The sequence below is a fragment of the Ailuropoda melanoleuca genome, chromosome 2 (assembly GCF_002007445.2).
Source record: "Ailuropoda melanoleuca isolate Jingjing chromosome 2, ASM200744v2, whole genome shotgun sequence".
Taxonomy (NCBI): Eukaryota; Metazoa; Chordata; class Mammalia; order Carnivora; family Ursidae; genus Ailuropoda; species Ailuropoda melanoleuca.
This window is the reverse complement of record NC_048219.1, coordinates 115,079,507-115,106,414: the sequence shown is the minus strand read 5'-3', so window position 1 is coordinate 115,106,414 and position 26,908 is coordinate 115,079,507. Positions and strand designations below refer to the sequence as shown.

Below are 26,908 nucleotides of genomic sequence, written 5' to 3'. Positions count from 1 at the left end.
CCTGGAAGAATTTATTGGGAACCTGAACAGAAGGTACTAAAGAAAAAATAAGTTCACATTAGCAGGGTACTTTGTTATCATGTTCTAAAGGAAGTCTCTTTTGAGAAACAACTGTTCAAAAAAAAAAAAAAGAAATAGGAAGAAAGAAAGAAAGAAAAAAAGAAAGAAAGAAAGAAAGAAAGAAAGAAAGAAAGAAAGAAAGAAAGAAAGAAAAAAGAAAAACAAAGGTCTCACAGTTCCAGGCTCTGGGATGAAAATGGGTGCTAGTAGACAAACACTGCACTACCTTCACTCCTTTTCTTCCCATACCCCTCTTCTGCTTATCTTTTCACCCCCAAGTACTTTCCATGCCCCAAAGAGCAGAGCAGAGGGACATCTAGATGTGATCAGATGTGCAGAACCACAAGTGAGATGATGAAGGGCTAGGCATGAAGTGAAAGTGACAGGTGTATGTGGAGACATGGTGTCCACACTGTCAGGTGCCTTTTGTACATGAAAGTATTGAAAATAGCTTTTCACTAGGGTCTCACAGAGCTTTAAAGGGGCCAGGGCTGCTTCTTTTTGGGGATGGAAGTTCCAAAACGAAGGAATTTAGAAACTTCACAAGAAAAGTAAAACATATTTTCAATGTTAACAATTAAGAAAAATAAAGTTGAGTGATTAATGTATTCAGCTTTCAATCCTGTCTGTGTATCAGTGGTAATTTATAGAACACCCTTTCAAGGGCACCTGGGTGGCTCAGTCATTAAGCGTCTGCCTTCGGCTCAGGTCATGATCCCAGGGCCCTGGGATCGAGCCCCGTATCGGGCTCCATGCTCTGTGCTGGGAGCCTGCTTCTTCCTCTCCCACTCCCCCTGCTTGTGTTCCCTCTCTCACTGGCTGTCTCTCTCTCTGTGTCAAATAAATTAATTAATTAAATTTTTTTTTTAAAAAAAAGAACACCATTTCCAGACAAGGTTAAACTTATGGCCCTTTATGAATGTAGGATATAGCCAATGAGTTTTCCTTCCTTTTACCCACTCTTGTTCATATTCAGAGAGAGGTCAAACTCTTCTTAGAAAGAGATAGAAAAACATATAAAAGAGGGAAGTTAACAAAAAGGAAAAGGAGAGGAAGGAAGGAAAATAAAAACATAATGCATGATGGGGATGAGCTTTCACGGATTTTTTAATAGAAAACTATCGAGAGTAATAAAATAATGTTTGCTAAGTGATAATTGAAGCCCTTAGTACTGTTAATGGTATGAAATAACAAGACAGTTTTTGCTTCCTGGCCTTAAGGAGCTGCTAGCAAGAGAGTAAAATCTAATCTACTTTAAACAGAAGACGGGGCTAAAATCTGGTACTAACTATACATACAGTAAAGTCTGGGAGAAAGGAGAGGTTAATACCAGTGATCAATTTTCTTCATTTGTAAAATGGAACGTAAAATAATAATAGAGCTTATCTTAGAGTATCATTTCAGTATTACTGGTGAAGCATTTTGCTAAGTACTTGACAGAGTAAGCATTTAGTAATACTGTTTATTAACACATTAAAATGTATAACAGATATAAAGTACCTTGACGAGTGGGCAAAAGGCAATCAAAAGACATTTATACTAGAAATACAAACTATAGCAACCATGGTATACTATTTAATAGTTACTAAATTTTCAATGGGATAAAAGTATACAATTTTTCAAGGTTATGATTAAACTGACAACTTTGCTGCTAGCTGCAAAAACACACTGACTCTTTGGACAAGCATTATGGCAATACATAACATTAAAAAATGGTTATGTGATTTAATCAGGTATTCCAGGCTTAGCATTTATCTTAAAAAATAAAAGAAACATTGACAACAGGAGTTTTGCTGCAATTATACTTATTTTAGTATAAGACTGGAATCATCTTAAAATTTAAACAAAAGAGGAGTGTGGGAATGGTTTGGTATATCTACCAGGTAGTATATCACTATCTCAATGATATTAGGAGTTCTTTCAAAAATAAAGTGGGGAGATCAATAGAAAATAGTTGAAGTTGATACCTAGGCAATTCTCCGAACGCAGAACTTGACTAACTCTAAACGGATGAGGCAACGCTCAACTGAAATGCCAATGAGAGGAAATAAAGATAAAGGCAACATTGTAGTAACATTCTCTCACCATCAACTTGTAAAATTGAGAGTTATATAATACTGTGTGATGTGATGATGGCAGGATGAGGTCCCTTCTGCTTTGCAGGAGTGTGAACTCGGGTACTCATTCAGGAGGAAGTCTGACAGCAGCACTCAATGGATTTATAAATATGTGTATCTTACCACCAAGCAATCCTTCACTCCTGGGTATATGCCCCAAAGACAATACCTAGCGGGTGCGTAAGGAGAGACATATATGTGGCTTATTGCAGGGTTCTTTGGGGGATGGAAGGAGTTAGGGACACTTTAGGGGTCCACTGCCGAGAGATTAAGGAAAATCTGGTGTATGTATACAATGGCAAAATGGGCAGCAGTTGGAAGAAGTGAACTCATTTTAAATATATAGATACAGATCCATGTCCAAACACTAACACTGAATAAAAGTAATAAAAAACAGAAGGAAGTATATAACACAAAAAGCTTATGCAATTTAGGACACATTCACATACTCACAACTACACACTATTTACTAGAATGCCACACATATAACCACATGAGAATATGGAGAGTAGATTTGATGAACGTACATTCTACAGGGGATTGACATGAGAATTGGAGACTGAGGATAAAATAAAACCAGAATGATGATAATATAAAGCCAACACTGAACAGTAAAATCAACTCAATTCTGTGCACCTGATGTTAAAAAAAAAAGGAAACTAAAATGTATATAGCTTTAAATGAAAAAAGCTGAAAGAATGCATAATTGTAGGCAAACTGATTGAAATAACAATAAAACAGAGTACAAACTAATGTTTATATGAATTTAAACTAGAGCACAAAAATGATTTGCAAACTGATTAAAGTAACAACAAATGAAACAAATACAAAATGGTATACACACTGATTGAAACTGCCTAAAAATGTATTCATGTGAGTTAGTTGAGGAAAGGGCCTTGTTCTGTTCTTTCTTTCTTTTTTTTTTTTTTCTTGACATCGCCCTCCAGGGAAAAATTTTATAAGGGGGGTTTACAGACAAAACTGGGGCATCATCTTTATTTTCTGGAATTCCTTTCAGTATCTTCTCCTCTTCCATGCATGAGGCTTTCCTTTCAGCTCTCGCCTTCTCTCCCCTACCAAGCCCCAGTGAGGGCTGAAGTGATAACTCAGACAGGTCCTTGGGTCTTTTTCTGTCCCTCTTTAGACTTTGTCAGCATGTAACTGGTAAGGTAAAAGAGGGTCTTGACTCATTCATCTTGAGAAGAATCATTTCTACACCGTCAGCACTACTCCCTAGAGCTGGTGTAATTGGGAATGAGGTCCAAGGAAAAGGAGGACACTAGGCTGAGTTAGCCAAAGTCAAAACATCCTGTTGCTCCTTCAGAGCCCAACTCCTTAAGTCAGATTATCCACTGAGGTGGGGACCAGTCCAGTCTCTTAAAGCAGCTTTGCATTTGACCTTCTGTCCTATTCATGTCTCTCCTAGACCCTTCAAGGGAGTGTGACTGCAAGGTTACTACACAGAAACAGTGTAGAAGAGGGTTCAAGGCCCTGTTTACTATCCCAGAATAAAACACAATATAAGCCAAAAATAGAGCTCGTTCTAAATTAAAATAGCTCTTTTAAGAAGCAGAATCATGGATGTTGTTTTCTCCAGTTTTACTTCTTTTAAATAAATATATACATACTCCATTACAGGCAGCAAACAAAAGCATACTTTATGGTCTATTGTTGGCCAGAGTGCCATTCCAGTAATGAATTGCATTATACAATTAACAAGTGTCCCATTGTGTCGCTAATTAGTACATTCATCCTTTATGGTTTTAGCTGTTAATAATACAGTCATAAGTAAATGCCTTGTCTCCCAATTTGAGCACCTTATACATATCTTTGTAGCTTGCATATCACCTAGCACAAAGCTAAGTACATAATAGTATGTATATGAGAAATAGGAAACATTCTAAAATGGAAATGATTATTTCTAAATATCCCAAATCATAGAGAATGTCTAACATCTTTCTCTACATTTCTATCAACCTCATTTTTTCTTTCGAGGTTTTTTTCTTGGTGCTGTTGCACGGGGAATTTTTATTTTCTTTTCTAATTTCTCTTACTGACTCTGTGTTATTTTCATCTCCAAATGTGACAATATTCAACCTTCTATCTGACAGATGATTTTATTTTCTTTTTATTTTTCTAAGTTATTTTTATCTGAGCAGCAAATGTATTTCAAACCCCCCAATCTTCAAAAATTATGTTCTTAATGTATTGTAGGGAGATCTTTATATACTGAAAAATGAGAGCACTCATCACTTAATCTGTTAATCTCAAAAATCAAGGCCCATTATTTTATTTATTTGCATGTTTTCTTAAGATTTCAAGTTCCAGGAGGACAAGAAGCACTTCATTTAATATTATGTACAACAATATAGAATGTAGTGCTTTATTGGAAAGCTGTAATTATATTAAAAATAATGTTGATTATAGTGATAGCAGAGGAAAATATTCTAGTCTTATACCATAGAACCTTCCTTTCTAAACAGCACCAGTGACACAAGTCGAGAAGATGGAAAACTATCATAGTTATCTAAAAGTGAATTCAGGAACTTTTATTACCTTAGTTTCTTTCCACCATCTGCAATTTTAGCTTTCTGAAGATAACCTTCTTTTTCAACCATCTGCAAAAAGAATGCATATATTAAAGCTGTGACAAACCCCTATGCATTATTATTTTGAATGAACCTATGCTTTCCAACAGTCATTGCAGTGATGGAAGTTTCCAGTCATAGAACTTCATTAATAATGCATATATAGCTTATGGGAAGTGCCTGCAAGATCATAGTCATTACAAGCCGTTAAATATCCAAAAGAAAGATTACAAAGAGTAATGTGAACGATTTGTTAGACGGTGATACACCTTTACTCACTTTTCCTTCTGGGCATTGAAGTCACTTGCTTACAAAACTGATTAAAAATGGCAAAACAAAAACAAATTTAATGCCTTCCTTAATTTTACTGATCATCCTTAGAAAAATTCTTCCTTTTCACTTCCATTCCTCACCACCTCGTGTATCTGCTGAGGCCAGGAAGTGGAAAGAATTCGGTGGAACCAAGTGTCTGAACCAGTTGAACCATGAAAGGCATTTAAAAGAGTGACATTTCATGCATTTTGTTCAGTCACCAAGAAACACTGTTACCTTCTTCCATAATGTGGATTTGCTTCCTTTCCTATTTGTATTTATTGGCTTTCATTGCTAATACAACGGCAAGTTTCTTAAAGGAGATTCAATAATTTTTGATAACTTTACGGAGGTTTAGGTGGAGTTCTAGGGTAAATAAATGTACAATGCAAATTGTGATGAGTTGACTCCCAGCAAAGGCTTTAATAGGCGTTTTGATTTCTGAGCACCCTATTGCCACTTTCCCCTGTCTTTCCCACATACCCTTATCTCAAGTCCTTACCCTGTGTTCCATCTTTTCACTATGGATGAATTGCCCTTCAACCTTCTTCCCTGCACTAAATGCTAAAAGTTTTTATAAGTCATCTGCCTAAGATCAAAGGACCACAGTCCCTCAATTGCACACTATATGCTTTCCCCCTGACGGTAATACTTCACCCACCATGTCTCCAACCCAGAAACTCCTAAATACATTAAATCTACTTTAAAATGAAATTTGTCTGTCTATTGTTAGAGGGTCCTTCCAAGATTCCTCCACAATCCCCTTTAGGTGCCCCTATCCCAAATCCCCATTTTTATTCTGCCATTACCAATACATAGCACTTATTTGGTCATATTGTAATTGTCCACTTACAGTAGTGCGCCCTTATCTGCAGAAGATACCAAGACCCCAAAACCCCCAGTGGGTGCCCCAAACCTTCTGTAGTACCGAATCATATATATACCATGTTCTTTCCTATACATACATACCTGAGATAAAATTTAATTTATAAATTAGACACAGTAAGAGATTAACAACAATAGCTAATAATAAAATGAAATAATTATTATAACAATATACTATAATAAAAGTTAGGTGAATTTGGTCTCTATCTTTCAAAATACCCTATTGTACTATACTGCCCCTTCTTCTTGTGATGATGTGAGATGATAGAATGCTTACATGAGGAGGTGAAGTGAGGTGAATGGTGTAGACATTGTGGCATCGCATTAGGCTACTATTGAACTTCTAATGAGATGTTGGAAGGAGGATCATCTACTTCCAGACTGCGATGGACCACAAAACCATGGAAAGCCAAATCATGGATGGGGGGGACTACTGCATGTGGTTGTACCTGCACCTGTGCTGTGATTCTACCTTGCACACCCAGATTCCCAGCACCTACAGTACTTGTTGACACCAATAATCACAATTATAAATATTGTTTAAACAAATTAGTGGATGCATGAGTGACTATTTTCATGTGTTTAAAAATCTTTATAGAAAACTGAAAAAGCCAAAAAATCAATCTGCGTATGTCAGGTGAAAGGAAGAGATATTTGGGGACAGATGAGTTGTCCCAAACCACTAAGATTTCACCAGTTAATGAACTAGCTATTTATAAGACTCACTCTGATGTAGGTGAGATCTTTTCTGGCTTGTTCATTGCTATATTCCTAATACATAGCACAGTATTTGCCTTTTAAAATCTATTTGATGAATACATGTTTAGTAAATAATGATGAAGATACTAATAATGATTCATAGCAAAGTTTTTTCACATATCTACATTTCTAGAAAATTTCTTCTACTTCAGCATGTTCTCTACGGTCTAAAAGTCGACAGAGGCTTCTTGGGTAATTTTTAGAATCATGATGTTCAATGGTGCATTTTTTGTACTTGGATGCATCTATTTGTTTTTCCACCTTTCATTCTATGTATATTGTCCTTTTTTTCTCAGTGCCAGAAAATTTAATTGTCTAACCCCTGAAACCCATATAAGTTCAGTGTTTAACTCTGGGCATCACTGGTTTCTACAAATGTTTGAAAGAAAGATGTTTTCAGTAGCAATTAGCATCACAGAGATGGTCCCTTTCTAAGTAATGTATATTGAGAAATTTTGTTGTGTAACCATAGACAGAATTCATTGTTTTATTAAAGCTTTCTCTCGATGACAATAAAATAGTTACCAAAAATCTGAATTTATCTACCAGAAAGCTACAAAGCTTCTCAAACCATCATAAAAATCGATGCATACATTCTTAATTAAGAATATTGCCTTCCCCCCCAAAAAAAAAATTCACTAAAAGACCACTGGATGGATTTGTAGTGCCCAGAATGTATTATTGATGGACACTTCTTTAAAAAGGGAAAAGAAATTCAAAAGGAAAAAGTTAATACTCTTTCAGGGAGAGATCAACACAAACAGGCTTGAGATACATACTTCAAAATTTTCTCTCCTTGAATATATGAGAAATGTTTCTCCAGACACTCCTGGGCCTTTTCAGGATATTGAGATTGAGGCCAGGGGCTGGAATTCTCAGGTTAAGTTTCTATCAGTGTGACATCATTGTCATCAAATTGGCTGAGCCATTTCCCATGGTCTTGGGTCAATCCAATAGAGTTTCCAGCCATGGACACAGAGAGGCCCCAGAAAAGGGAAGAGATGAATAGCAAGTTAGTTTTCTTCTCCTATATCATCTTCCAAATTCCAAGCTGCTTTTCAGGTCATTAGAAGTAGCTAATAATCCTCCTATTATGTACTCTTACTATACTAACTACTACCATACATGTGTTTACATACCTACATGTACTGACATGTACTTATACACATGTACAATCATTCTGCACGTGTTCCCATTTCTGGGATCAGATGTTCATTTCTCTCAATTGCCTCTTCTATACTTCATGTACACTCATTCACTCTTTCAACATATTTTCAATTAGTAACATCCCCTTTCCCTTAAATACCAGCTGCTCTGCTCACAATGGGGCTTCAAAGATTAACAGGACCCTCTTAATCTTATTGGAGCTTATACGCTTGTGAGTTTACATTCAAAATACTCGTGTTCCTCTCTTTTGAGGACTGGATGCCATACTCCCCTCTAGTCGTCTCAGCAACTCAGACTAGCTTCTGCCCTGAAATAGAAAATTCTAACCAGTCTTCCTACACTGGAGCAGTGCATTTTTAAGTCTCCTACTGGCAAGCAACAGTTCCATGAGGTAGATTTAATTACTTTATTATTTCTTGTCATGATGTTTCAAAATAACGCACCATGTTTCAGGCACTAGAAATAAGTTATTCTGGAAGGCTCGTAGGAGCTGAAAGAAGTATTAAAACAAGCAGAAGATTGTTATGTATTTTGTTTGTAGATTTATATAGGGTTCCGTATTAATTATTCAAATTATTCCTACTCTATGTTAATCGCATGGTATGAAGAGATGATAATCTTTAAATTACAGTTGAGTATGCTGGTCATCTAGGGCTTAGATAGTCTTATTTCTAGTAATTTACAAAATTATGTATAGCTTTATGTCTAAGTTTAGGATACTATATGCCAAGTTCCAGGCCAATTCAAAGTTCTTTAAAGTACAGGCATTCCCTGAACTTTGTATACTTAAGAAATGTCAACCAATCTTTAGATGCTGAAACTGGCTTCTTGAGCTATTTGTCCAATGTCCCTTAGAAGCCCTATTTAATGTTAAGTGGCAGGGAAGATCAGCAATTTGTCCAGATTGGATGCCAGCCAGTCTGCTAGCATTGAAGAAGTACTTAGCAGACACAACTGTGCTAAGATATGGATGAGAAGAATGAATGGCAGTGGGAGACCCAGATAGAACCTGTTTATCAACCTAAGTTGGAGGCTATAGACAGGAGACAACCTTTGATTAATGGTAACAATCGTAGAAGAAAGACCAGCCTGTAACCGTAAGTACAGACACCACAATTTATTATGTGAATTTATTATGTGAACAACTTCATGTTGTTCTCAGATAAAAGAAGTCGAATCGAAAAGAACAGGCTTTCATTTACACCAGTCCACCACAAGAATTCTGTTAAAATGCATCTTTATGAATAGAAATGAACTGAATCCAAGATTTTCCCCAGATTTTGATGAGAAGGGATTGACCTTTTTTTTTTTTTTGAGAAGGGATTGACCTATAACACCAGAATCACACAGCCCTTATGCTTGACAATATTTGCTCTGTTGATGTATTTAAGTTATTGTTCTTTGCTCATTGTTCTGATTCTGTGTTCGTTGGCAACCCTCTGACTCCTAATTCAGCTTCTGAGGTCCTTTGATGTATAACATGGGTGACTTAAGTAGTCAGTATTAGTATATCTCCCATTATAAATTTATAAATCAGAGTTATTATTTGTATATCAGCTTCCATTACTCTGAGGTAGTTCCAAGGGATCCTGATCATTGAGAAATGAAATCTTTCTAGATCCACAAAGCTGAGGGAGGCCCCATCCCTGAACTGGAGTGAGCTTTCTAAAGTAGTGTCTCCCTGTGAATCTTTCTGTATGACTGACTGACCTTCCTCTATGAGAACTCTGCATCATCTCTTTATAACCGCAACCCTGGGCCACTATCATTTTCAAACAGATGTAGCATTTAACTATTTTCCTATTTAATAGTAAGATACCTGCTATATTTTTTTCTGAACTTTTTATAGATCACAGTACTTTGTTGACAATCTTGTTTGTTTGGATGATTTCTACTAAAAAGCACACATCTGGGTATATCATTTTACCCCCAGATGCTGCTTCTCTTTCTTCTTCAATCCCTTCTTTACTTTCCACTATCCACAGAAATAGATATTTCTTCTCTCTATTGGTTTTATTTTTTAATTAATATTTTATTTTTTAAATGGTATTTATTTAAAGTGTACAACATGATGTTTTGATATGCATAGTGAAATGATTATTACTACAGTCAAGTTAATTAGCATATGATCTCCCCACATAGTTACCTTATCAAATATTTCTTGTGGTGAGAGCACCTGAGATCTACTCTCTTAGCAAATTTCCAAGATACACTGCAATATTATTAACTATAATCACCGTGCTATATATATTCATTCTACATAACTCCATTGGCTTTCCTTCTTGTGACATTGTCTTCAGGTTGGATCACTCTCTTCTGTGGGACTCGTTGCCTACATTTTTCTTCTCAATCTCCAGTGATTTCTATACTGGCTGTAGTTTTATTGCAATATCAGATTGGCTGACCATGTTTATGGACTTGCAGTGGACACAATCCATTAAGAATGGAAACAAAAGCAGAGGGGAAAAAAATCACCTTAAAAATCCAGCTTATCTGTACATCATATAAAGCCCTAATTAAAAAAAATTAGATGCTTAATTTTAGAACTACTTTACATATCTCAAGAATGAAATAGGGTGTTTTGGCCTAACATAAATACATAGTTTACTGTGTATATACTTTTCAAGAGTGGTAAACCAAAATTCAAGTTGGATACAGTGATTATATGAAAAGGAGAGCAGAATAAAAATGATTCACACATGAGCCGTGTCTGGGAAGAGCAACTAAGCCTTCTTAGAGAGGCTGGTCTTGATTTCAGGTCTCAGAGTTAGGCATGGTTTGCCCATTGCAACTTATTTACACCCGTTAGTATATATGTTGTGCAATGCTTTCACAGACATCCTGCCCCTCTCACTTTCTCAGAGGATGAGAGTACATGTTGGGCTTTGGGGTTCTGCTGAATGTCTTGAACCGTTTTTCAAATGCTGGGTTTGGCAAAGCACACGTTATGTGTTGCCAAGTGCTTTTCCCCATCATTTTAAACCCCTGTGTATTTCAAGGGAAATTTTACCCTCATGTCTCTGATTTATTTACCCCTAACTCATCAAAATGTCATCTTGAAAAAGCTGCTATTGGAGGTTTAAGCACTCCCGTGGCTTTTTTCCTAAGCTTTTCATCTTGTAACCAGTTCTTTCATTTGGCCTCCACCAAACAAGTCAGGTTCTGTTTGGGGAAACTGGCTGATGAGGGGACGTCTCTGTCTCCAGAGTTTTCTTCAGTCTTCTGGAGGCTTTTCTTGTATCCCACCTCTCCTTCCTCATCTTCAATTTCTTTCTTCTTCCCTAAATTATATTTCTTTGTGTCCTTGATTTAAATATGTTGCTCTTTCTTTGCCTGTCATTGGAATTCAGAAAGGAATGGCCTTCCCAGTTCCTGTCTGGGCAATTTATTAGCGTAATTCAATTGTTTTGTTTTAACCTAATTTTGGTCTAGGCAGTAAGGAAGAAAGCATTGCTCAATGTTAATAGCCTTTGTTGGTGGTGGTGGTGTGTGTGTGTGTGTGTGTTCTTTTTCTCTACTCTAGAGTTAAATGAAATTCAAATGTGGATGGGAGATGTTATTGTAACCTATTTCTGTCTTTTAATGGCTTCTAGTCTCCTTACCATCACTTCAAGACCCTTCATCATCTGAGCACTGCCTCCCTCTCCCTGCACCCCCTAACCCATTTCCCTCGTTTACTACATTCAAGCCAGTATGGCAGTCTCAAAGTTTTTTAGTTTTTCATTTTTTCTTAAAGATTTTATTTATTTATTTGAGAGGAAGAGAGCACAGAGGGTGAGCGAAAGGGAGAAACAGGCTCATAGGATCCTGGGATCGTGACCTGAGATGAAAGCAGACACTCAACTGACTGAGCCACCCGGGCACCTCTGGCAGTCTTGTAGCTTTTTAAAATGGGTTAACTTTGTTCTGACCTCCAGACCTTTGCACGTGTCCTATTCACAACCTCTTCTTCAAGTTCGTTGTTTGACAAACTCTGTGTATCCTGCAATCTCAATTTAAGTGCCCCTTTCAAAGAGTGCTTTTAGGACTCCTTAATCCAGGGTGGGTTAGCCCCTCTTTCATAGAAACTTATTTTTCTGCTGCCATGTTTTGTAACTTGCATTTAAAGAATGATGCCTTCCTTTACTTGTTTAATACTTCTCTCCATTCCTAGATTGAAGGGGGAATGAAACCTCCTTAAGAAAGAGACATGACTATTTAGCATATCACTGCGTACCCCACACGTAGCATAGCACCTAGCACAGGGAAGGCCTCAACAAATACAGGAATTAATAAAGACACTTCTGTTGGAGGAAAGAAAGGGCACGGGAAACAACAACAACCAGGAGATGGTTCCTATTAGACTTATTAAATTATATAACTTATTATTAACACACTACCAACTTGAAGGTCTAGGAGGATGTTATTTCAGAAAACCTAATTTTATCTTACTAAAGCCAAAATTTGAAAGCCTGAAGAGCTTTTGGAATTTTTTTTTCTGCAATTTAAAGAAAGGACAGCCTGATCAATACAATTATTCCCCCAAAGTGGCTATCCTTTGTTTTAAAATAAGAAAACACTGTATGCTTACAATGTCTTTCATCCTCAAAGCCCTCACAAGTATTAATTAATCCACAAAATGATATCTGGCTCCAAAAGGTAGAATCTGAGACTTAAGGTTTATCTGCAAAAGCCTGCTTTGCCCTCAAGCCATGGCAACTTCCTGAGCTCCATCCTACAAATCCTCCTAGCTCAGGAGGCAGCAGATGATTCTCTAAAACCTGCCACAGGCTTTTGACTCCTGCAGGGTTATCCATAGACTGTCTCATACTCTTTTGATAAAAATAAAGATGATAAAAATTTAGCGTGTTATAAACATGGTTATTTTTGTCGAGCATTTCTTTGAGGGAAAAAGGGAACGTGCCCCCAAAATAATTAGGTATCATGAACAGTTACAACATGAAATATACAAGATTGGGAAACAAACACGTATTAGTATATTTGACGTTCTGTGTTTAAAATCTTTGCTGCATTACAGCATTTGTTAAGCAACCATACGGATTCTCAGAAAATAATTTAGATCCTTGCACTGATAGCATATGGATTTGTATACCATGTGGCATGAATGACGTCACCTGTCAGTGAACTGGGTGGTTTCTGCCACAAGATTTGAGACTCCAGCTAGAAATGTATTTTTGCCAGTATTCAAAACAAATGTATTATGCTTCTGTTTAACCATGTTGATTATAATCTACTTCATTAAAGGGAGCACTGAGAGGTGAAGCCTGGCTACCGGAGAGTGATGGCATCTATTGGCGCACCCACCATGACAGATTCCACTTTTGTAAAGTGAATCATTTTTCTCTAAGGGGGTAGATCTAATGAGATACTTTTGCCAGTTATGCTTAAAGCCAAGGCTTCTCATGATTTCTAGAAAACATTCAGGGGAGTTCTGAAATAAAGGAAATGAGATTTATATAGCAAAAAGTGTTGGACATAAATAAACTCAAAAAGCCATATGGTAAAAATAGTGAGTAATGACACCAACTTAAAGAATTTCATTATTTTCTAAAATGTTTTAATGTATACTATTGCATCTACAGTAGTTCATCCTGGTTGGTACTGCTAAGGGAAACTAGTGTGAGAACTTCTGGCTGACTCCAGAAGTGATAGTGGGAAGGAAGGGGAGTAGTAGAGATGAAAGTGAGGAACATACCAGATTTGTGGGAAAAAATATGTGTGTCTAGGTAAAAATAATATAAAGTTAGATTAGTCAGACACACACAAAAAAAACTTCATAGGTTTGGAAAATGATTCAAGTCTTGGTGTGAATGGTAATGGATACTGAAAAGTTAAGCAGGGGTTGCCTAGGTGGCTCAGTTGGTTAAGCAACAGACTCTTGATTTCAGCTGAGGTCATGATCTCAAGGTTGTGAGATCAAGCCCCTGCTGGGTTCTGCTCTGGGCGTGGATCCTGCTTGGAATTCTCTCTCTCCTCCTGCCCCCCACCCCAGCAGGTTTTAGAGAATCTATCTTGTAGAGAACCTCTACAAATAGCAGGCATATATTTATTAACATCTGAATCAACAATATTTTTTAATACACCTTTCATATCTTATTAAATCAGTTGACAAACATTTTTTTTCTGAACAAGCCCTAGTGTCAAAAGCAATGTAGGGGAAGTATGGTATAATAAAGAAAATACAAGTCATGGCCCACTAACTTCAAAGCATTTACAGTGTAGCTGTGGAACAAGTCTATTACCCATGAACTGAGGTGAACAACACAAAAGAGTGCTGAGATGAAGAAACTAATTGTCACAGAAAATCCAGGCGTTATCAGGGTAAGAGCCATGTCTTAATCATGTTACCATCCCTAGCCTGAGGTGTGTATTTGGGAATAGATAACAAATAGATAAATCAGAGAACGTGAAAGAAGTCTATAGACTTGATGTTATAGAGAATAAGAAGCTGTTGAGTGCTTTGACAAGGAAAATGAAGTAATGAAATTACCGTTTCCAGAAGACTGGTATGGAATTGCTATACAAAATCAGTGGGAGAAGCACAGTGGAGTCCAGGGGAGGGGTGCAGGCTGCCATCAGAAGCATTTGAAGGCCTGGGCAAGGATGTGTGTATAGCCATAAAGAAAAATGTGGGCACCACACCCATTGCAGAGAAACTACTTTGGAAAATGGTAACTTGCTTAATGGGTAGTAGATAAAATAAAGGATAGAAGAAAATGCATTTTAAGCCTGGATACATGCTTGCTACTAGTAAAGAGAGGTTTGATGGAAAGGGAAACCAGTTTGGGAACAAGGTGATGATGGGTTCAATCTGGGACAATTCACTTCTGAGATGACAAGAAGACACGTAGAACAAATGACTGGCTAGCACTTCAAGATATAGGATGAGATAATGCAGAGAAAGTACACAAGTATAGATCTGTGTATTACAAACTTGCAAGTAAAAAGAAAAGCCATTACCTGTTCCATTTGTACATTAATTTAACACACATTTACTGAGTACTTACCATGTTCTAGCAAGGGTTATAATCATGAGAATGGAATTATGAATGTAGGAGACAGTACCCCTGCTCTCACAGAACATTCTAATGAAATAACAAACAAATAAAAAGAAATTGTATAGTATGCCCCATGGTGGTAAGCTCCATAGGGAAAGTTAAATTAGGATAAGAGAAAAAGAGTATGAATGGAAATGGTGGGTTTTCTTATTTGTTTATTTGTTTTCAGGGAGATTAGGAAAGACCTATCTTAAAAGGTGATATTTGAACAGAGGTTCAAAGCAAATGAAGGAATGAGCCTTACAAATTTCTGGGCACAAAATGAAGTTTTTTGTACCAGGCAGATGAAGGAGCATGTATAATGGCCCTGTAAGAGAAGTAAAGAGGTCAGCTTGGCTGGAGCAGAATGAGCCTGGAGGAGAAGGGAAAAGGTGAGGCCAGAGAGATAGCTGATACCTGTAAGATCTGGTAAGGTAAACACTGCACACTTGTCAACCTTTACCCTGGGAGATCCTGGAGGCCAGAGAGGAAATGGAATCAAGGAGTGACATGACCTAACTTACATTTTAACAAGATCACTCTGTAGTGTTGCAAACAAAAAGTAGAAAGTGAGGGTGAAAGCAGCATATCAATTGTAGGCAACTGCAGCAAATCAGGTAAAAGATAACATAGCATAAAGGTAGTGAGAAGGAACTGATTCTGGATGTCTTCTGAAGATAGAACAAACATTTTCACAGACGTTTAAGTTTATGTTGTGAGAAAAAATGACTTTAAGAGTTTTGACAGGAAAACCCAGAAGAATGGAGTTAGCATCTAATGAAATGGAGAAGATTGAAAGAAGCAAGTTTGGGAGAAAATCAGCATCAGACTGGGGTATGTTAAGTTTGAGATGTATGTTAGACATATAAGTGAATATGCCACAACATACAGTACTGGAGTTTAGAGCAGTGGTCCAGGCTGGAGCAGTGGTTAGTGTAACATAACACCTAAAACCAGAGCACTGAGAGATACACTGTAGGGAAAAAATATAAAGAAAAAGAAGAAAAGTTAAGTTGAGCTATAAGATGAAGATGAACCAGCAAAGGTAATGAAAAATGGGTGGCTATTTAATTCATTGAAGATCCATGAGAAAGTGGTTTACTCACTGTAGTCATATGAGGAAAGCGTTTCAGAGAGAGTTATCAATTGGGTTAAATTATGAGGTCTAATGAGAAAACTGAGACTTTACCAATGGATTTAGCAGTATAGAAGCAGTTGATGACCTCAATAGGTGATTAATGGTTGAGATAAAAGCCTAAATGGAGTTGGTTCAAGAGATAAAGGAAGGGAGATATTGACAACAATAGAGGTAGATAATCCTCGTAAGGAATTTTTAGTCTAAAACAAAGTAAGTAATGGAGCAATGGCCAGAGTGGAGATGGGGGATCTAGAACATGCAAAATGAAAGAAAATAAGGGAATTGAACTAGAAAAATAAATATGTTTTGGTGTTGAGGACAAGAAAGCCCAAGGATAATAGGGATGGAATAGCAGGGGAAAGATAGGAATAAAGTCATCTCAGTGCAGTGTCCTATAAATGCCAATGGAACTGGAAGCATGTTGGCCAATGTGAAATCCAGCAGGAAGGAAAAGCATGGAGAAAAGGGGTGTTATGTTTTTCAAAAAGGAGTCATTAATAGAAAGAAGTGTCAGAACATATCAGGAAAGTTGGGCTTATATATTTTTAAGATATCTCTAATACTTCATCAATGTCATTTACAATGTTTCAGGCACTTTTCTAGTAATTAGGATACAACAATAAACGAAAATGGAAACAAAAAAATCCCTGCTTTAGTGGTTTAGAACCTACTGGTAAGGGATTAATATCTCTCTCTCTCTTTTTTAAAAGATTTATTCATTTATTTTAGAGAGAGAGAGAGAGAGCATGAGCCCTCAGGAGGCACACAGGGAGAGGGAGAGACAAACTCAAGCAGACTCCACACTGAGTGTGAAGCCCAACACAGGGTTCGATCTCATGACCCTGAGATCACGACCTAAGCTGAAACCAAGAGTTGGAAGCTAAACTGACTGAACCACCCAGGCACCCTGGGATTAATTTTTTTCTTAAAAAATTTTGTCAAAATTTGCAGTAGGCCCCAAATAATCTCTCCTTCCTATTATTCACAGCCTTCTTTTTGTGTAGTCCCTTCTCTTTGAGTATGGCCTGGACTCAGTGACTTGACTCTGATCAAAAGAATGTGGAAAAGTTGATGGGATATCACTACCATGATGAGGTTACAAAAGATTAGTCTTGTCTTGCTAGCAGAATCCTTTGACTTCTCAGTTTGCATGCTTTGAAGAAGCAAGCTGCCATACTGGTGAAGCCCATGTGGCAGGGTACTGAGAACAGCCTCTGGGCCACATTCCTGGAGGAACTGAACCCTGGCAACAACCATGTGCATGAACAGGAAAGCAGATCCTTCCCCAGTCAAACCTTCAGATGTGACCCCAATTCTGGCTCAAAGTTTGATTGAGATCTTTTGAGAGACTCTGAACTAGAGGATTCTGCTAAGCCATGCCTGGATTCCCCACCCACACGAACATGAAATAATAATGTGTACTATTTTAAGTTGTTGAATTTTGGCTTAATTTATTCTGTAGCAGTAGATAAATAATACAGTATTACAGGGAAATAAACTTACCAATTGTTCCAATGGAGGGATGACATCTTTCAGGACATGCTGTGAATGATTCCTTCTGTGTCGGGATATCTGAAAATATATTGGCATTAGACATTATTATATTTCTTACTATATTATATTACATTATATTATATATATTATGTTATTTTTCTCCAAAAAAAAGTTGCAAATGATTTAGAAGAGCATATTTTAGTAAAAGTACACAGGTAAATAACCATATTCAGATTCTTCAAGAAGTCAAACAAAGCCTGGGTGGCTCAATCGTTAAGCATCTGCCCTCGGCTCACGGTGTGATCCCAGAGCCTGGGATCAAGCCCCACATCGGGCTCCCTGCTCCACTGGGAGCCTGCTTCTTCCTCTCCCACTCCCCCTGCTTATGTTCCCTCTCTCACTGGCTGCCTCTCTATCTGTCAAATAAATAAATAAAATCTTAAAAAAAAGGAAGTCAAACAAAGTAGATATAAAATGGAAAGCAAATGTTTTAGACATTGACTAGTTTGAATAAAATGTGTACTCAAAGATTGCTGGCTACAACAATATCTCCTACTCCATGTACTCTTCTTAGCATATAACTTTGACACTTTTCCTAACAAGTGGTGGGGTATATGTTCTTTCTTTTTTTTTTAAGATTTTATTTATTTATTTGACAGAGAGAGAGAGAGCAGGAACACAAGCAGGGGGAGTGGGAGAAGGAGAAGCAGGTTTCCAGCTGAGCAGGGAGCTCAATGAGGGGCTCGATCCTAGGACCCTGGGATCATGACTTGAGCCGAAGACAGATGCTTAATGACTGAGCCACCTGGGCACTCCAATGTGCCTTTCATTTTGAACCTGGGCAGAGCTTTATGCCCATTTCAATCAAAAAGCATGGCAGAAGTGACACTACATCACTCAAAATATTAGAGCATAAAAATGTCATGAACTTCTTCCTCATTCTCTTAAAACCCTCATATTTGGAAAATATTCACCATGTGGGGATGAAGCCCAAATCATCTCACACAGAGAGATCACAGGGAGAGACCTCATAGGTTTTCTGGCTAAGAGACTAACTGAGGTTCTAGCGGACAGCTAGTACCAACTGCCAATCATATGAATATAGATATTTTCTGGTGGTTCCCTCTGCCGGCCATTGAGTCAGCCCCAAGCTTCAAGTCCTAGTAGAAGCCTCAAACATTGTATAGTAAGGACAAGCTGTTCCTGCTATGTCTTATCTGAATTTTTGACCAGATTCTTCAAGCATAAAAAAAAGATCATTGTTTTATACCTCTATATTTCAGGGTGATTTACAATGGAACAAAATATTTAATGTTGAAACACCTTGTGTTTATGATATGATGTGAGCTCAGCTTTATCAGAGTCAATGTTCTATTAATTTTCATGTCTTCTTCTACAAATGTATTTAAATACACAATAATCAATGGATTAATGTTTTTGTAACAAAATTTTTAAAATGCCTATTGTTGTTTCTGCCAATGAAGCATCATAGACTGATTCTATAAAAAAAAAACAAAAAGAGAAGAAGAAGGAATTTATAATGAAATACTGTATTGTTTGATAATTTAAACAGCAGCTCTAATTAATAATACTATTTTACTAGACAAGAATTTCCCAGTATTTTACATGGGGGGGGGCGGGTAAAGCATAAGAGACAGGGAAGTAGGAAAAGAAAGAACGAGAGAGAGAAAAAGAGAGAGTGCAGGATGAGTGTGAGGAATTAAAGAATAAAGCAGGTCTGAGAATTGTCTAGAAAAGAACTGTGGATGCCTTTTGACTCAGTTACTGGCACATGTAACTGACTGAAGGGATTAAATCAAAACCTTTTAAGATTTTGAGAGACTTGTATTAGCAAATAAACCAAAACCCTGGCCTCAAAAACCTGTGACTCTATACAACCCTTGCTCCACAAAACTGAATTGTGAAGGCAGTACAACCTCCAGGGGAGCCATTCTCTTCCAAGCTCTCTTTCCATGTGGCCAGTGGGGGATGACAGGGAAGGAAGAGCCTCCAGAAAGCAGAGCAATGGGCTTGGGGAATTATCCCAGAAAGGAGAACCAGGAGAGCCAGGAACTGACTCTGCTGTGAGGGCAGGGGTCTCACAGGGTCTGCCCAGCAGGCTTTAATAATCATTTGGGTCAAGTGACTGTTGGTTGTTTACCATTTATTTCATTTACAAATGAGAGGGTGTTTCCAGTTATTCAGTTCCCATTCCACCAGTGTCTATTGGATGTGATGGGAAAAGCACAACAGAAAACTCATTTTTCAAGTTCTAAACCTCTAACCCCCTGGAGAGAAATTGGTGTGATGGAGAAAGTTATTTATCTCCTGCTATTCTGCTATTGGAGTTTGATGTAGTAACTGCATGGGACTTTTGGTCATCTTCTCTAGGGAGGCGGATAGATGTATTTCTAAGAGTTGGAAGACAGGTGCAAACTGATATATGGTGAAGGGGTGGGGGTGACTGTGGCAGACCCTGGTGTCTGGTCACTAAAATTCTGTCCTTTCTCCAGGGCATATATCTAGACTGCATTTCTCAGCTTTCCTTGCAGTTAGGAATAGCCATATGATTAGTTCAGACCAATGGGAACAATGAGACGCTTCCCCCATTCAAAGCGTTTTCCCCTCCACGCTCCCTCCTTCCTCACATACTGGCTGGGAGTGGATGCTGACAGAGGCCCTGCAGGAGGCTGAAGATGCAAGACAGAACACTCTGAATCGCCAGGTGGAGAAAAGCCAAGCATGGGCCAGGAAAACGCGTTTTATTTTATTTAGTAAACTTTTTATTTTGGAATAATTTTATACTCAGAGAAAAGTTGTAGCAAGAGCAGAGAGTTTCTGTAGAAAATTTCCTTCTAACTGCTTTGTAGTGAGAAATAAACTTCTATTTCTTGGAGCCGTTGTGTATTTTAAAGAATTTTACACCTGCTAGCATTACCCTAAATAAAACAACCATGGCTGATCTTAATTCATGTTGAAATGAATATATATATGTATATTTATGTTCATATACATGTGCATATATATTCATATATATACTGGGTATTTAAACCCTTGACGGAACCAAGCCTTTATTTTGTACTGCTATGCATTTGGAACTTACTTCTCCTAACTATTAGTCATTAAACTAGGATTTATTATCTTCACTGAAATTTAATATATATGTCTTACATTCAATTTACAAGGGTGGAAGAGTTCTGGGATTTTTTTTTTCTTGTTCCATTTCCTTGAAACTTGTTGGATTTCCAGTCTTGGGCTAAAAATCACTCTCCTAGCACATAAAATACCTCAAGCTTTAAATGTTAGAGAAAGTAGTACTGAGTAATGTCTTCGCAGCACTGATGAATAAGCACCTGGGCATTCACTTGTGTCAGTCTTACATTCCTCCTATGGCCAAACCACGCCTTCCTTTATCCTATCACTACTAGATTTTAATGGGTATATTGGCCCCACCGGCCTTTAAACAGTCTCTTCTAGTTACTATAGAAAGTTTTCCTATAAGGCAATGTTTTATATATTGCCAGAGGCACAAGAGATGATATTAGCTGATGATGTTTTAATTATCATTTACACAATCTTAAAGTTTAAGATTGTGTAAAACCACACAAAGCTGTTTGTTAGTGGTATGAATATATTTTCCATTAAAATAGAGTATAAACAATATAATTAAATGAGTACTATGTAGTGTGCAATATGGGAATAAAACCCCCACAGACATAGTAAGTGAATGACTGAAAATTGGGAAACAAATTTTTTTGAAGATTTAGTTATTTATTATTTATTTTAGAGAGAGAGAGAAGGAAAGCATGTGGGCGAGTGAGGGGGGGTGGGGGCTCGATCTCACTACCCTGAGATGCCTATCCAAGTCATAAACAAGCTTTGGACACCTAACCAACTGCGCCACCCAGGCACCGCTGGGAAACAAATTTTAATGAGAAGAAATCAGAACAGAAATGACCAGTTAACGAGCACATATTTATTTTACCCTTAAAGGGAACTATTGGGTCCATGGTATAAATAAGAATTCAGATTGAGAAATGACACAGTGTTACTGTCAACACATATTCAGTGCTTATTATTTTCCAGGCACTGTTCTAAGTATTTTGCACATATTAACATACTTAATTCTCACTCCTTTTTCATGAATGTAGAAACACAGATACAGGCAGTTTAAGTAGCTTTGAAGATCCAGAGCGAGTAAAAGGCATGGGTGATATTTAACCAGGATCTAAGCCTTCAACTGTTGCACTTTATTGCTTCACCAGCAATATAACGTATATGCATAAAGGCAGTCATTCCATTCTTGGGGAAGTCCAAAATTGAGATTCTCTGCATGCATAAGGGGATATTTCTAAGGAAGAAATTTGAGTTAAACTTACAAATTTGTACACATTTACACAGGAAGCTAGAAATCAGGTTTCAAATCTGTTATGAATTATCTTAATTTTCCTTTAGGGAAAGTAATATTGCTGATCATTCCTAAATCAATAAGCTAGCCAATCTATCATGTTCAACCAAGTTATGGAGATGCAGGAAAAAAGAGAACTTTCATCACCTGTCTTTTGCTTTAATGCTCTTCTCAGTTAAGCATTAGGCACAGAAATGTGTTATCATCTCAAATCAGATTACTCTGACTGAGACTTATGATTTAGGAAATTCTGGATCCAAATTTGCTTAGTTGTGTTACATGGATATCAAGAAAAGATATTTCAAGAGAGCTGTCTTTATGTGATTTACTTAATTGAAATAATAATTATAAAGAGCACTTGAGGTCAATCAAAACTTCCTGAGCTAAGTTTGAAGGGAACAGAGGCTCTCCTAAGCCATATGTAGTATAAAATAACAAAATCTTATAGTATTTGTACATGTTTCTCTATCAATAGTTTATTAGTAGTATCTGAAAATTTTGCAAATTATTACAGGGCACTTCCCTGAAAAACGTTTCTGCTTAAGACAACAGATGTCCTTATAAACTATTCATTTAGCAAGTAAACATTGCATGTTTAGTACAATTATATGTTAGTAGTTTCTAATAGTAGATGTTCAAAATATACATGTTTGCTGTGTTTGTCGATGTTATCAAATATCTCTAATACCAGTATTGCAAGAAGAGTACTTCATTTTGGACAGTCCTAATTTTTTCTCAATGTATCTGATATTAAAAACCAATGTTGTGCTTTGCAAATTGCTTCTGGCTAAGTTTCAGAATGCTAGCAATGTTGGGCTCCATTGTTAAATCTCAGGTCCTTTTCACTTTTGCAGCAATTCTCAATTAATCAATGAATTTGGAAAACTTGAACAGCAATAATAATATTAGCAGTGGCTTCATACAATGTTATTTTAATACATCATTTTCTCTCTGAGTTACAGAAACATTTCTTCTTAGGAAGGCTTAAAATGCAGTTTTTATGACGTATGTTTGCTTTCTTTTTTGCTTCCAAATGTTCTGAAATAGTATACAGATCCTTCCTCTAAACATAAGTGGACACGTATGTATATCTACCATATATTTATTTAAGTGTCCACAGCCTGATTTTTCGCTAGTTTGTACATTCTTAAATTATGAAATGTTGGTTTCAATATCATTTTACAATTCTCATTTGAGAATTTTATGAATTGCTACTTTTCAATTTATTTCCAGTATTTTGTGAAAAGGGGCATTAACCATTTAAAATGTATCTGGCCTCTTTACTAAGAATGTTACTTCACAGTTTCTTTTGAGGGGATATGGTTATGTCTTAACTGTTTTCTTATCACAGTATTCTGCATCTTAAGCAACTGGGCTTTAACAATAAATGCGTGAGTTGTTGGCAATCTTCCCTTTGAAGAGAAAGTGGGCCTCATCTTTTTTCAATGATGTCATCTTCCTATTGATTTATTATGTTCAGTAACTGGGAATTATTTGTAGCTACCATTGGGGGAGAAAAGCTTGAAAAACAAATGACTTCTGCTTGGATTTTTTTTGGAAACCAGTTACCAGATGAATATATCACTAAACTACTTTTAGATCAGATCTATGTGTTTCTCCTTCTTTGTTTCCACCTACCACTCTCCTCACTCCTTCTCAGGTATGTTAGCTTTATAATTGTGCAAAGCAAAGTTGGAAGCATGAAGTGCTGAGAATGTGCAATGCATATTTTCCTTTAAATTCCTTTTTGTTCTTATTATATATCGTAATTAAGTTTTCCAGATATATTTTCCTCCAAAAAGAAAAAATTAAAAAGTCATTTTTTTGAAGTGTTTTCATTTTTTTCTTCCATTTCTTCATCATTTTAATCTATTTAAAGAACATGAAACTGATGGGTGGGACTAGTGCTCAGTATGAAGTAAAAATAACGGAATTTGGGCATATTATTTTCCTGGTATAGGAAGGTCTACTATGAAAGTTATACATAAACATGAAACATTCCACATAGCTCTGATTTTAAATAGATTACCATTTTTGATGAAAGTTTATATCTTGTGGCTTAGAGTTGAAATAAAAATCACTTGAATAAAAGCATTAGTTAGCTCCAGCATTTTCACAGACATGTACATATTCCGAAGCATACCTCCCATTAGCAACCTCCCTGGATACTTGGATAAAAAGCAGAAATAAATCTGTGGTTAAGTTTAGTTTTTATCTTCGCAGTTTCTCAAAAGCTTTTTTTTCTACCCCCCTCCCCGCCCCGGTATATACCAATTCTTATGTTCAAATCTTCATTTGTTTTGCCAAATTCTTTTTCTCAAAGCTATTACAATCAGAAATTAAGAAAAGTTAGTGAAACTTTCTTTTTTCTTTGGAAAGTGGAAACATGGCCAATATTTCTTGTACTCCCAACAATTTGGTTGTTTAGATACAATAAGCATCAACCTAAATCATGTGTATGTGGTAGGTAACTGCTTTTGATGGGATAAAAAGAAAGTTAATATATGAAGATATTATTTTATCATGCATTTAATCTTCTAATTTTACCCATCTGTGGACACGTGTCAATTCACACATGTAAAATCATAATTATTCATCCACTAACTATATGTATTTTTCATAGTCTTCATAGAAAGTAATGACATTAACCACAGAGAAACCAAATTCTTCTGTTTTGTTCCTTTTTAATATACCACAGGTGTATTGATTCACATTTAAGATCTCCTCCTCCCTCAGCCTGTGATATCATTCAGTTACCACAGTGGGCATCCATAAGCAAATGCCCCGTTTTTTGTATCTTTGGCTCTTCTGTAAGCCTTTTTTGGCTGTATCTTGTCAGTCAGAAATCTGACACTCTCCCTTATCTCTTTTATCCCCTGCAGAAAATGAAAGGGAAGGATTCAAAAACCTTCTGGAGGACATATTAAAGTTTCTCAGCATTTGTTTGTTTGTTGAATAGTCTTTGGTCAGCACCCGGGTCATCTGTGCTGCTCACCAGCCTTTCAATCCTGGTCTAAGTCTAGTTGAGTTAAATTCAGCTTCAACCACATTTTCTTATCTCCCAGATAGCCAAAGGGAAGCAATTGCTGGAATGATTTAACTTCTTAATATTCCTCCCTTGCTTTATTTAGTCCCAAACACATGTTTTCCTCCAAGAAGAAAATCAAACTGCCTCACACCTTCTTGCTTAAATAAAAATTAGTTATATACGGTGCACATGGCCTCATTTATAGCTAAATACTGGTTTCTTTAGTTCTCTCATTTCTTTTTTCATGCCTTCAGTAGAATGTTTCTCTCCAAGAATTTTCTCCGATTGAAAAGTCATTCATATAGTCCTTAGACTATTTTAGCCTTTTCAAACATGCTCTTGAGATAAAAACTACCAGAACCCAGAAACATAGCCATACTTGAATAACATAATTTTCTACATTTTTCGTGCAAAGTACATTTATATATTGTCTTAGTTTTTAGTTTACTTTTTTCTTCATATTTAGACATGAATTTCCAAATTGATATCATGAGAAACTGTGTGCTAAAACAGACACATAAATATTTCATTCTACTCATAATACTATCATTGGTATTAAATCTAAAGCATTATATATACTTTGTTAGAGCCAGAGCTGAAGTTAGTATTGCCGGCAGATAACATAGCTTGCTTACTACCTCCTTTATCCTCCATTATAGAGACATTACTCTGTTGATTTAAAAAAAAAAAAAGGTATAGAACACTTGGGCCAAACTGACATTTTCTCCACAACTGCAAGTCATATGTTATCTTTTAAATAAAAAGATTCAAGACAGCAGAAAACAATACCAAGAAAACTGTCTCATAAACACCTCAAAACAAAGCAAACTAGTAAACAAACAATTATTCAGGCCCCAAATGGTCAAAACAGTCCATCTATTTTAGCCAAATTAAACAAATCATTGTCAAATCACCGTTTGACTATGTGGGCAGAAACAACCTATATCTGATTTTATGATGTTTAACTGTCCTAGAACTCTGAACAAATTAGAATCAGGTTTTATTTTCAGTCTCAAATATAAAGTCTCTTTCATTGCCCTGAAGTGCTTAAGCTGAAATATTGAGTTTACTTCTTACTTTTTCAGGTGTATGTTCAATCACCAAAGAAGAAATTCTGTCATTTGGAAAGTAATCCCCCCTATGTCAGGTTTGATCCATGACATGTAAAGTTTGACAAAGATATTTACCCACAGTTTGATTTCTATAGTCTGCTGACCCCTTTCCCCAGACATCATTATTTCTTAATGCAAAGCTGGACATGTACTCGCTCACTGAAAATGCTCTGCCTGTGTGGAAAGGTCACTTCTACAAGTATTGTGGGAGGCAAGGCTTTTAATGACTATGCCATTCTTTCAAGATTTAACAGATTTTTGGTCAAATATCTAAAATATGCACGTGAATCCACTCGGCGGCTTTAGTCAATATCTAATAATTGTATCTTTCCAGTTTCCTTTCTTTATGTATTCTTTGAGGTTTGCAGAGACCCCAAACTCACCTTCTGCTGCAGAAAAAGCAGATTTAGTTCTGAAGGTTAATCCAACTCAGCAGGATTGAAGGATGGCACTTTTCCTTGGTCGTAAGTATGTTGGCTCAGGCCAGACAGCTGTTAGGACATTCTCCTCTGGGAATCGTGCCCTCAACACCCACCGTTGATGCACATACATGGTCTACTGGCTGCCGACTTCCGTGCCCATCTGCTCAAATGGCGTGGTGCCCACTCACAAGTTGGCTGGATCCTTGCCCTTAGTGTGTAGGTGCCAGGCAATGATGGGTTTAGATGGGCAGCCTGCATAATACTACAAGTGACAGTTTTTTCTTTCTCTCTCTACAATATCTGTCCTCTGTGCCTTCTCTGAGAGTGAAACTTGTGTTTCTCCACCCTTGATTTTACCTGTGGACACACACAGTCTTCTGC

The 26,908-nt window shown here is 36.9% G+C and overlaps 1 protein-coding gene across 3 annotated transcripts in view; it reads right to left on the bottom strand.

Annotated features, from left to right (window-relative positions):
* ARHGAP15 (Rho GTPase activating protein 15) overlaps positions 1-26,908 on the bottom strand; it is a 594,053-nt gene that overhangs the window by 500,520 nt on the left and 66,625 nt on the right. For all 3 annotated transcript variants that reach the window (XM_034643265.1, XM_019800514.2, XM_002920055.4), the window contains exons 4-5: positions 17,567-17,635; positions 4,734-4,795 (exon numbers count right to left, since the gene is read on the bottom strand). In XM_034643265.1, coding sequence (XP_034499156.1) covers positions 4,734-4,795; positions 17,567-17,635 — 131 coding nt within the window. The remainder of the gene's footprint in view (positions 1-4,733; positions 4,796-17,566; positions 17,636-26,908) is intronic.